The sequence below is a fragment of the Argopecten irradians genome, chromosome 2 (assembly GCF_041381155.1).
Source record: "Argopecten irradians isolate NY chromosome 2, Ai_NY, whole genome shotgun sequence".
NCBI classification, from domain to species: Eukaryota; Metazoa; Mollusca; class Bivalvia; order Pectinida; family Pectinidae; genus Argopecten; species Argopecten irradians.
Window position 1 is genome coordinate 55,486,673 of NC_091135.1, and position 12,483 is coordinate 55,499,155.

Genomic DNA, 12,483 nt, shown 5'->3' on the forward strand with positions numbered 1-12,483 from the left:
ATCATGATAAAGGGGAAAGATTCACGAGTATCATTGAAATCAACATTGACAAATACAGTTGCATGTTGTGTATAAGAATGGTATGCAGAGGGAGTATATTACCTTCCTGGAAAATGACCATTCTTGGGCCAAAAAAATAACATGTCTGGTTAAGGTTACCCGACCAACCCTAATTTTTTACCCCACTTTTCTACGAAAACAAAATTAAAAGTTGGGATTTCGATCTCGGACTCCGGTTCCGGCTATTATTTAAGAATGAAAGACACTAAAAAAATCCTCCCAACCTATATAGCTACCTACCCTATTTTTTGTTGCTAATGTAACCCTAAACAGACATATTTATTTTTTTGGCCTTATGAAAGATCTGTTAAAATTACACTAATAAAACAACTATAACCGATCAATCAAATTTAGAACTGCATATTAGCATTAATAAGAAAGCCAATGATTAATTTGAAAAAATATAAAGATCAAGAAGAAAAAAAATCATGTTCATTCACGTTTTCTTGACACAACCAAGTCAACTGGCACCTGCTGCTGAGATAAGAGTGGAAGAGTTTTCTCCCCTGATCCATGAACTCGCTGATTACCATACAGCTATATATATAGTTACTAGTTGAAATAGAGTATCGATGCGCATTATTAATTTGATTGAAACATACATATTTTTTTTCTTTTCTAAGCGTAACTCTAAACAGAACAGTAGTGCGAGTTTTTTTTTCTACTTGCAGGTAAGATATTTGATTTAAAATAGTATACACTTCAAATTACATCTGCTTTATTTCCAAACGTACACGGTAGGTCAACATATTAAATTTGTTGTCTGTTTCTTCTTATATTTCGCCTGAGATATATGAAATCGTCTATGAAGACATAAAAAATTGCTATTTGAAAGACATGATCAAACAGAAAGTAAACATATACGTTTCTGGATAATATATAGGTCCACTACATATAGTCTTCGTACAAATGTACTCTGTTCTCATCCTCCATCTTTATAAGCCTAGTTATATCACGTGGACATATTGATTATCTATACTATACTGCAACGTTATTTTCAAAATAGAATCTACCAGGTTTGTACGGTTTAACTGTTGTTTTTTTAAAGGTTTAGAATGTCGTTGCTCTTTTTATATATTTAGTTGCTATGTTGTTCAGTTGACATCTAGATCTAGTCCCGAACTTCTGAGTTGTGAGTTCGAACCCTCAAAGTGCAGTTGCAAATTTATACTTGCCGTATATTGATGTTTTTTTCGGAGAACTATTTGGGTTTTTCCGTCTCCAAAACCAAATGTTAACAACAAATGTGTGTACAGAATAGATCTAATGTTACATGTAGCACGCCTTTATTGATGTCCCTGATTGACAGATAATCGGTCCATGATCCCTGACTAGTATTATCGTCGTTTTACATTTAATTTCTAGCTTAATAGAATTCTGTGTTATTAACATTATAAATGTTTATGTGTATTCGAAAGCAACGTCCATTCTGACTCCCTTATCACACGTAAAGATATTGAAGAAGAGTGATCCAAGGGAAGCAACTCCTACAGGCCGGACTAAACGATAGACCACACACTGACGAAGCACAGCCTTACGCGTTGTGTTACCCCGACTCCCGAGAAGGTGTTACCTGTTGACCACATGAAACAGATTTTTTTTTTTAAATAGGTACCATGTCTTTATTTAGCTTTTTATCACTTGTATCAAGGACACATAGAATTCTAATTAAAAGTAAATGTTTCCTTGGCAACAACTAAATAGTGATAAACACTAGAAATAAGTTATTTGTCGTCTATAACTTACTACAAGATGGGGTTAAAGGGCCACTACCTTTCCGAAACGGCTTTTAATTTTTAAAATAGAAATGTAAAACGAGATCAATAATTTTGTAGAGTCGCAAAAGTTATTAACTATACTTTTACTAGCACACTTATCATCACCTTCAGAATTGTTTAATTAGAATAAATAAAATGTTAATTTTCATAATGCGGGTCGTTTTATGTTTCCCGCCGTCGTCCTAAATGCCGCGCGGTAGTTGACTATCACTGCGCCAGACGGCAAAACAGCGAAATGAATCTGTTATCGTACATTAGACAGGAAATCTTGCATATGTTTGGTGTTGTAACCTCATCTTAAGCCATCGATATATATTTTCTTTTGTTATTAATGTTTTTAAGAAACCTTTAAATTTTGCTCCGGAAAGGTAGTGGGCCTTTAAGTGATTATAAATATAATATTTATCCATGTCTTGACATTCTTTCTGAATTTACATTAAAATGACAAAAGAACAGAAAGTAATTAAATCCTATGTTTCTAAAAATCATTTTAACATGTGGTATATTATGCTAGATTTTTGCACCACATTTTGACAATGATATTATTCAGAAAGTAGGTTTTGTTGTGTTGTGATAAAAGTAACTTACATTTGTGTTCATTTCAATACTAAAAAACAATATTTGACTCATTACATAAATCATACATTTGTATACGAAATTCACACTAATAATAAAGATCACCCCATGTGACAATTCAGAAACTTGAATCGCAAGACGAATAACCTGTCTTTGTAAACCTTTGAACTGAGAGAAATGTCACAAGAACCAAGTGGGCTTTATACACAGGTCAAATTTCTGACACCATGTTGCTAAATGAAGCTTTTAAGTCTTGACTACCAATTTAAGTTATTGAAATGAAGCTTTCAATATTTAGTTTCCAAGGAAATTCAGGGGCATGGGTTAAAATATTATTCAAGCATTGATATAACTCATATAAAATACTTTATAGCTAAAACAAATAGCATGTCTTTGTTCATATTAGGAAATAAGAATGCCTAGATATATAAATTGGTTCATATGGCTTTTTCAAAAGATTGTGGCCAAATGGCGTTCATGTCTATGATGGAGACTGGAGATAATAAAAGGGCCATGCCTTATATAGCTACTTGGCCACCATGACGCAGTACAGTTCCACTTCACCTACGTCGGTAAGTTCTGAGCTTTTAGTAGGGCTTACAGTAAAAACGTAAATGTTTGTAAAAGGTCTGTACCAATGGAGACCAGGTGTGACTCTCAACACTCACCCGTATAGTACAGCTACTGATTAAATCAGATAGGTAAGTTTTAATGTAAGGTCATAGGTCTTATATCATTGTGTCACATTGGCATCTAAAGAAACATTTAACAAAAACTTCTTCTCATTAACCAAAACACACAGAAGCCTTTATTGGGATATGAGACATGCTGATGTAAAAGTTTAGGTATTCAACAGCAACATATAACCATCATATAGGGAATATTTTGGTTTGTCAGCTCGTTGGTCCAGTCTCGTTTTTGAAAGCTGGTGTGAATAGTGATCAAAAGTATGAATGACCTTGACCTTCAAATGTGCTATAATGTTACAAAACTTCAATATATATTAATCAATTTAATATATCCTTTAGTTTCATTATTCATAAATCTTAAACAAGCTGTAAAATCAGGTTAATGAATTCCTAAATATTGAATATCACTGATATTAAACAATTTTCATATAATTTGATTTTCTTTGATAAAATATTTCAATGCCATTACTGCATTAATAGCTAGATGATATATCAAAACTTCATAGGTAATATAACAGAACATGGGGATTGGTGTTTTTTTTAAAGGTTTGCCATTATATCAATAGAATGGGAGATTTTAAATTGGATCTGGAAAGGTAGCTCAAATATTACAGATGATCAGATACTAAATAAATATTGAGGAGCAAAATAAAAAAGAAGAAGTTTTTAAACAATTTTGAATTAAAAAGAATTGTAACAGGTAAATATAGTAGAAATTAAAATCCAAGTTAAATTAAGAAATAGCTAAACTGTGTTGTCATTTAATGTAATAAAGTCTATAACTGTATGTCCAAAGGAGCAATTTGTATTTCAGGTTTAATCAGTTGGCTGTTAAGCTATTGAGATGGGTACAGCCTTGCTCTGTAAATAAAGTTTCATTAGAAAACACAGAGAGTCTTTCAGGCCATTTGTAGATTACTTTAAACGTTTTATGTGTCAATGCTTTATGCCAGAGTTAAAAGAGATAGTGGAGTACTCCGTTGAATGACCTTCTCTTATACAGCGGAATGAAAAACTCCCTAAATTACAGCCTTTGTGTTACTGTATATTATATTAAAGCTAGTGACGGCCAGTATTTCTGTGTATATAAATGTATATGAATAAAATTTCGCAGGTTGAATTAGAATTGTTGAAAAAATTCTTCGGGGTGATTTGGCCTGACTAGTTTCATGTCAGTCAGTGTACCTGGTAAATGTGTGGTAATGTCTTAGTTGTTACTTTTACAGGTAATTACTATTAAACGATCAGGTGTCAGGTAAACTAGGTAATGTCTAAGTTGTTACCTAAACAGGACGTTGTCTTGTATGATATTTAAATTTCCCAACAGAAGGGTAAAACACTGATTACGTAAAAATCTGTGGAGAGTACATATTAAATACATGATACGTCAACGAAGGTAACACAGGACCAAGGCAATGTATAGCCGTATAGAACAAACACACCGATTGAATTTCCATCGAGGAGCAGGAAACAAAGATAAACAAAAGAGACAATTCAAATATTTTGATTTCAATGTCTATACGCTGTGATATGAAGGAGCTTTGGTATTTATGTGTGGAATCAAAATAGTGCTTGTTCAATTATAAGGCTGTACCTTTAATATTGATGTTCAATATTTTCATTAAATAGCTGGAGTGTTTCTTACTGAGACCACAATGTACCTCGGCTAACAACAAAGATGTCACTTATCAGTTTCCGACTGAAGATTTAAGGCAATACATAAGAAGGCAATCAATGATTGGACGCTGAGTGGACTTAATTAATGACTTGTTGATGGTTTCTGCTGTAAAAAACCCTGAATGAAGTAATAACCACTGGAGTGTTGAGGAAGACATGAGTACAGGAGATTCAAGTGCAGATCTAAAGGATAACGAAAGCTTGTCAGGGGAGGATCCATGGTAGGTACCAGGTTATTATTTATCATAAAGGTTGTCGGGGGAGGATCCATGGTAGGTACCGGGTTATTATTTATCATAAAGGTTGTCAGGGGAGGATCCATGGTAGGTACCAGGTTATTATTTATCATAAAGGTTGTCGGGGGAGGATCCATGGTAGGTACCGGGTTATTATTTATCATAAAGGTTGTCAGGGGAGGATCCATTGTAGGTACCGAGTTATCATTTATCTTAAAGGTTGTCAGGGGAGGATCCATGGTAGGTACCGGGTTATTATTTATCATAAAGGTTGTCAGGGGAGGATCCATGGTAGGTACCAGGTTATTACTTATCATAAAGATTATCAGGGGATGATCCATGGTAGGTAACGGGTTATTATTTATCATACAGGTTGTCAAAGGAGGATCCATGGTAGGTACCAAGTTATTATTTATCATAAAGGTTGTCAGGAGAGGATCCATGGTAGGTACCAAGTTATTATTTATCATAAAGGTTGTCAGGGGAGGATCCATGGTAGGTACAAGGTTATTATTTATCATAAAGGTTGTCGGGGGAGGATCCATGGTAGGTAACGGGCTATTATTTATCATGAAGGTTGTCAAGGGAGGATCCATGGTAGGTACCAGGTTATTATTTATCATAAAGGTTGTCAGGGGATGATCCATGGTAGGTACAGGGTTATTATTTATCATAAAGGTTGTCAGGGGAGGATCCATGGTAGGTACCAAGTTATTATTTATCATAAAGGTTGTCGGGGGAGGATCCATGGTAGGTACCAAGTTATTATTTATCATAAAGGTTGTCAGGGGAGGATCCATGGTAGGTAACGGGCTATTATTTATCATAAAGCTTGTCAGGGGAGGATCCATGGTAGGTAACGGGCTATTATTTATCATAAAGGTTGTCAGGGGAGGATCCATGGTAGGTACAGGGTTATTATTTATCATAAAGGTTGTCGGGGGAGGATCCATGGTAGGTAACGGGCTATTATTTATCATGAAGGTTGTCAAGGGAGGATCCATGGTAGGTACCAGGTTATTATTTATCATAAAGGTTGTTGGGGTAGGATCCATGGTAAGTATCAGGTTATTATTTATCATAAAGGTTGACAAGGGAGGATCCATGGTAGGTACCGGGTTATTATTTATCATAAAGGTTGTCAGGGGAGGATCCATGGTAGGTACCGGGTTCTTATTTATCATAAAGGTTGTCAGGGGAGGATCCATGGTAGGTACAAGGTTATTATTTATCATAAAGGTTGTCAGGGGAGGATCCATGGTAGGTACCGGGTTCTTATTTATCATAAAGGTTGTAGGGGTAGGATCCATGGTAGGTACCAGGTTTATTATTTATCATAAAGGTTGTCAGGAGAGGATCCATGGTAGTTACAGGGTTAATATTTATCATAAAGGTTATCAGGGGAGGATCCATGGTAGGTACCAGGTTATTATTTATCATGAAGCTTGTCAAAGGAGGATCCATGGTAGGTACAGGGTTATTATTTATCATAAAGGTTGTCAGGGAAGGATCCATGGTAGGTACAGGGTTATTATTTATCATAAAGGTTGTTGGGGTAGGATCCATGGTAGGTACCAGGTTATTATTTATCATGAAGCTTGTCAAAGGAGGATCCATGGTAGGTACCAAGTTATTATTTATCATAAAGGTTGTCAGGGGAGGATCCATGGTAGGTACAGGGTTATTATTTATCATAAAGGTTGTTGGGGTAGGATCCATGGTAGGTACCAGGTTATTATTTATCATAAAGGTTGTCAGGGTAGGATCCATGGTAGGTACCAGGTTATTATTTATCATAAAGGATGTCGGGGGAGGATCCATGGTAGGTACAAGATTATTATTTTTCATAAAGGTTGTCAGGGGAGGATCCATGGTAGGTACAAGGTTATTATTTATCATAAAGGTTATCAGGGGAGGATCCATGGTAGGTACCAGGTTATTATTTATCATGAAGGTTATCAGGGGAGGATCCATGGTAAGTACCGGGTTATTATTTATCATCCAGGTTGTCAGGGTAGGATCCATGGTAGGTACCGGGTTATTATTTATCATAAAGGTTGTCAGGGGAGGATCCATGGTAGGTACAGGGTTATTATTTATCATAAAGGTTATCAGGGGAGGATCCATGGTAAGTACCGGGTTATTATTTATCATAAAGGTTGTCAGGGTAGGATCCATGGTAGGTACCGGGTTATTATTTATCATAAATGTTGTCAGGGGAGGATCCATGGTAGGTACAAGGTTATTATTTATCATAAAGGTTATCAGGGGAGGATCCATGGTAGGTACCAAGTTATTATTTATCATGAAGGTTATCAGGAGAGGATCCATGGTAGGTACCAAGTTATTATTTATCATAAAGGTTGTCGGGGGAGGATCCATGGTAGGTAACGGGCTATTATTTATCATGAAGGTTGTCAAGGGAGGATCCATGGTAGGTACCAGGTTATTATTTATCATAAAGGTTGTCAGGGGATGATCCATGGTAGGTACAGGGTTATTATTTATCATAAAGGTTGTCAGGGGAGGATCCATGGTAGGTACCAAGTTATTATTTATCATAAAGGTTGTCGGGGGAGGATCCATGGTAGGTACCAAGTTATTATTTATCATAAAGGTTGTCAGGGGAGGATCCATGGTAGGTAACGGGCTATTATTTATCATAAAGCTTGTCAGGGGAGGATCCATGGTAGGTAACGGGCTATTATTTATCATAAAGGTTGTCAGGGGAGGATCCATGGTAGGTACAGGGTTATTATTTATCATAAAGGTTGTCGGGGAGGATCCATGGTAGGTAACGGGCTATTATTTATCATGAAGGTTGTCAGGGAGGATCCATGGTAGGTACCAGGTTATTATTTATCATAAAGGTTGTTGGGGTAGGATCCATGGTAAGTATCAGGTTATTATTTATCATAAAGGTTTGACAAGGGAGGATCCATGGTAGGTACCGGGTTATTATTTATCATAAAGGTTGTCAGGGGAGGATCCATGGTAGGTACCAGGTTATTATTTATCATAAAGGTTGTCAGGGGAGGATCCATGGTAGGTACAAGGTTATTATTTATCATAAAGGTTGACAAGGGAGGATCCATGGTAGGTACAGGTTATTATTTATCATAAAGGTTGTCAGGGGAGGATCCATGGTAGGTACCGGGTTTTATTATTTATCATAAGGTTGTCAGGGGAGGATCCATGGTAGGTACAGGGTTATTATTTATCATAAAGGTTGTCAGGGAGGATCCATGGTAGGTACAGGGTTATTATTTATCATAAAGGTTGTCAGGGAGGATCCATGGTAGGTACAGGGTTATTATTTATCATAAAGGTTGTCAGGGGAGGATCCATGGTAGGTACAAGGTTATTATTTATCATAAAGGTTGTCAGGGGAGGATCCATGGGTAGGTACCAGGTTATTATTTATCATAAAGGTTGTCAGGGGAGGATCCATGGTAGGTACCAGGTTATTATTTATCATAAAGGTTGTCAGGGGAGGATCCATGGTAGGTACCAAGTTATTATTTATCATAAAGGTTGTCAGGGGAGGATCCATGGTAGGTACAGGGTTATTATTTATCATAAAGGTTGTCAGGGGAGGATCCATGGTAGGTACAGGTTATTATTTATCATAAAGGTTGTCAGGGGAGGATCCATGGTAGGTACAGGGTTATTATTTATCATAAAGGTTGTCAGGGGAGGATCCATGGTAGGTACAGGGTTATTATTTATCATAAAGGTTGTCAGGGGAGGATCCATGGTAGGTACCAGGTTATTATTTATCATAAAGGTTGTCAGGGGAGGATCCATGGTAGGTACAGGGTTATTATTTATCATAAAGGTTGTCAGGGGGGGGAGGATCCATGGTAGGTACAGGGTTATTATTTATCATAAAGGTTGTCAGGGGAGGATCCATGGTAAGTACCGGGTTATTATTTATCATAAAGGTTGTCAGGGTAGGATCCATGGTAGGTACCGGGTTATTATTTATCATAAATGTTGTCAGGGGAGGATCCATGGTAGGTACAAGGTTATTATTTATCATAAAGGTTATCAGGGGAGGATCCATGGTAGGTACCAGGTTATTATTTATCATAAGGTTATCAGGGGAGGATCCATGGTAGGTACCGGGTTATTATTTATCATAAGGTTTCAGGGAGGATCCATGGGGAGGGTTATTATTTATCATCCAGGTTTCAGGGGAGGATCCATGGTAGTACCGGGTTATTATTTATCATAAAGGTTGTCAGGGTAGGATCCATGGTAGGTACCGGGTTATTATTTATCATAAAGTTGTCAGGGGAGGATCCATGGTAGGTACAGGGTTATTATTTATCATAAAGGTTATCAGGGGAGGATCCATGGTAGGTACCGGGTTATTATTTATCATAAAGGTTGTCAGGGGAGGATCCATGGTAGGTACAAGGTTATTATTTATCATAAAGGTTGTCAGGGGAGGATCCATGGTAGGTACAAGGTTATTATTTATCATAAAGGTTATCAGGGGAGGATCCATGGTAGGTACCGGGTTATTATTTATCATACAGGTTGTCAGGGGAGGATCCATGGTAGGTACAGGGTTATTATTTATCATAAAGGTTGTCAGGGGAGGATCCATGGTAGGTACAGGGTTATTATTTATCATAAAGGTTGTCAGGGGAGGATCCATGGTAGGTACTGGGTTATTATTTATCATAAAGGTTGTCAGGGGAGGATCCATGGTAGGTACAGGGTTATTACTTATCATAAAGGTTATCAGGGGAGGATCCATGGTAGGTACTGGGTTATTATTTATCATAAAGGTTGTCAGGGGAGGATCCATGGTAGGTACTGGGTTATTATTTATCATAAAGGTTGTCAGGGGAGGATCCATGGTAGGTACTGGGTTATTATTTATCATAAAGGTTGTCGGGGGAGGATCCATGGTAGGTACTGGGTTATTATTTATCATAAAGGTTGTCAGGGGAGGATCCATGGTAGGTACAGGGTTATTATTTATCATAAAGGTTGTCAGGGGAGGATCCATGGTAGGTACCGGGTTATTATTTATCATAAAGGTTGTCAGGGGAGGATCCATGGTAGGTACCGGGTTATTATTTATCATAAAGGTTATCAGGGGAGGATCCATGGTAGGTACCAAGTTATTATTTATCATAAAGGTTATCAGGGGAGGATCCATGGTAAGTACCGGGTTATTATTTATCATACAGGTTGTCAGGGGAGGATCCATGGTAGGTACAGGGTTATTACTTATCATAAAGGTTATCAGGGGAGGATCCATGGTAGGTACTGGGTTATTATTTATCATAAAGGTTGTCAGGGGAGGATCCATGGTAGGTACTGGGTTATTATTTATCATAAAGGTTGTCAGGGGAGGATCCATTTTAGGTACCTAGTTATTATTTGTCATAAAGGTTGTCAGGGGAGGATCCATGGTAGGTACCGGGTTATTATTTATCAAAAAGGTTGTCAGGGGAGGATCCATGGTAGCTTCCGGGTTATTATTCATAATAAAGGCAAAATAATAATACTAGGAAATACTTAGTGGTGAAATTTACTAGGAAATATACTAAGTACCATGTACTTAAAAGTATATGTAGGACCATGCACTGGTAATCCCAAGGACCATGTACAGGGTAATCTTAAGGACCATGTACAGGGGAAATCCTAAGGACCATGTACAGGGTAATCCTAAATTAAGGACAATGTACATAATATCCTAAGGACCATGTTTAAGGTAATCCTAAGGACCATGTACAGGGTAATCCTAAGGACCAAATATAAAGTAATCCTAAGGACTATGTACAGGGTAATCCTAAGGACCATGTACAGGGTAATCCCAAGGACCATGTACAGGGTAATCTTAAGGACCATGTACAGGGTAATCCTAAGGATCATGTACAGGGTAATCCTAAGGACCATGTACAGGGTAATCTTAAGGACAATGTACAGGATAATCCTAAGGACCATGTACAGGGTAATCCTAAGGACCAATAACAGGGTAATCTTAAGGACCATGTACAGGGTAATCCTAAGGACCATGTACAGGGTAATCCTAAGGACCATGTACAGGGTAATCCTAAGGACCATGTACAGGGTAATCCTAAGGACCATGTACAGGGTAATCCTAAGGACCATGTACAGGGTAATCCTAAGGACCATGTACAGGGTAATCCTAAGGACCATGTACAGGGTAATCCTAAGGACCATGTACAGGGTAATCCTAAGGACCATGTACAGGGTAATCCTAAGGACCATGTACAGGGTAATCCTAAGGGCCATGTACAGGGTAATCCTAAGGACAATGTACAGGGTAATCCTAAGGGCCATGTACAGGGTAATCCTAAGGGCCATGTACAAGGTAATCCTAAGGACCATGTACAGGGTAATCCTAAGGGCCATGTACAGGGTAATCCTAAGGGCCATGTATAAGGTAATCCTAAGGACCATGTACAGGGTAATCCTAAGGGCCATGCACAGGGTTATCCTAAGGACCATGCACAGGATAATCCTAAGGACCATGTACAGGGTAATCCTAAGGGCCATGTATAAGGTAATCCTAAGGACCATGTACAGGGTAATCCTAAGGGCCATGCACAGGGTTATCCTAAGGACCATGCACAGGATAATCCTAAGGACCATGTACAGGGTAATTCTAAGGATCATGTATAGGGTAATCCTAAGGACCATGTACAGGGTAATCCTAAGGATCATGTACAGGGTAATTTTAAGGACAATTTACATGATAATCCTAAGGACCAAGTACAGGATAATCCTAAGGACCATGCACAGGATAATCCTAAAGACCATGTATAGGGTAATTCTAAGGACCAAATACAAGGTAATTCTAAGGACCATGTACAAGGTAATCCTAAGGACCATGTACAGGGTAATCCTAAGGACCATGTACAGGGTAATTCTAAGGATCATGTATAGGGTAATCCTAAGGACCATGTACAGGGTAATCCTAAGGACCATGTACAGGGTAATTTTAAGGACAATTTACATGATAATCCTAAGGACCAAGTACAGGATAATCCTAAGGACCATGTACAGGGTAATCCTAAGGACTGTGTACAGGGTAATCCTAAGGACTGTGTACAGGATAATCCTAAGGACCATGTACAGGGTAATCCTAAGGACCATGTACAGGGTAATCCTAAGGGCCATGTACAGGGTAATCCTAAGGACCATGTACAGGGTAATCCTAAGGGCCATGTACAGGGTAATCCTAAGGACCATGTACAGGGTAATCCTAAGGACCATGTACAAGGTAATCCTAAGGACCATGTACATGGTAATCCTAAGGACCATGTACAAGGTAATCCTAAGGACCATGTACATGGTAATCCTAAGGACCATGTACAGGGTAATCCTAAGGACCATGTACAGGGTAATCCTAAGGACCATGTACAGGGTAATCCTAAGGACCATGTACAGGGTAATCCTAAGGACCATGTACAGGGTAAT

At 38.0% G+C, this 12,483-nt stretch overlaps 1 protein-coding gene across 1 annotated transcript in view; it reads left to right on the forward strand.

Annotated features, from left to right (window-relative positions):
* The first annotated feature begins 4,456 nt into the window (after positions 1-4,456).
* LOC138316002 (putative leucine-rich repeat-containing protein DDB_G0290503) overlaps positions 4,457-12,483 on the forward strand; it is a 77,701-nt gene continuing 69,674 nt past the window's right edge. Inside the window, exon 1 of the mRNA XM_069257470.1 lies at positions 4,457-5,001. Within this exon, the coding sequence (XP_069113571.1) occupies positions 4,937-5,001 (65 nt within the window). The 5' untranslated portion in view covers positions 4,457-4,936. The remainder of the gene's footprint in view (positions 5,002-12,483) is intronic.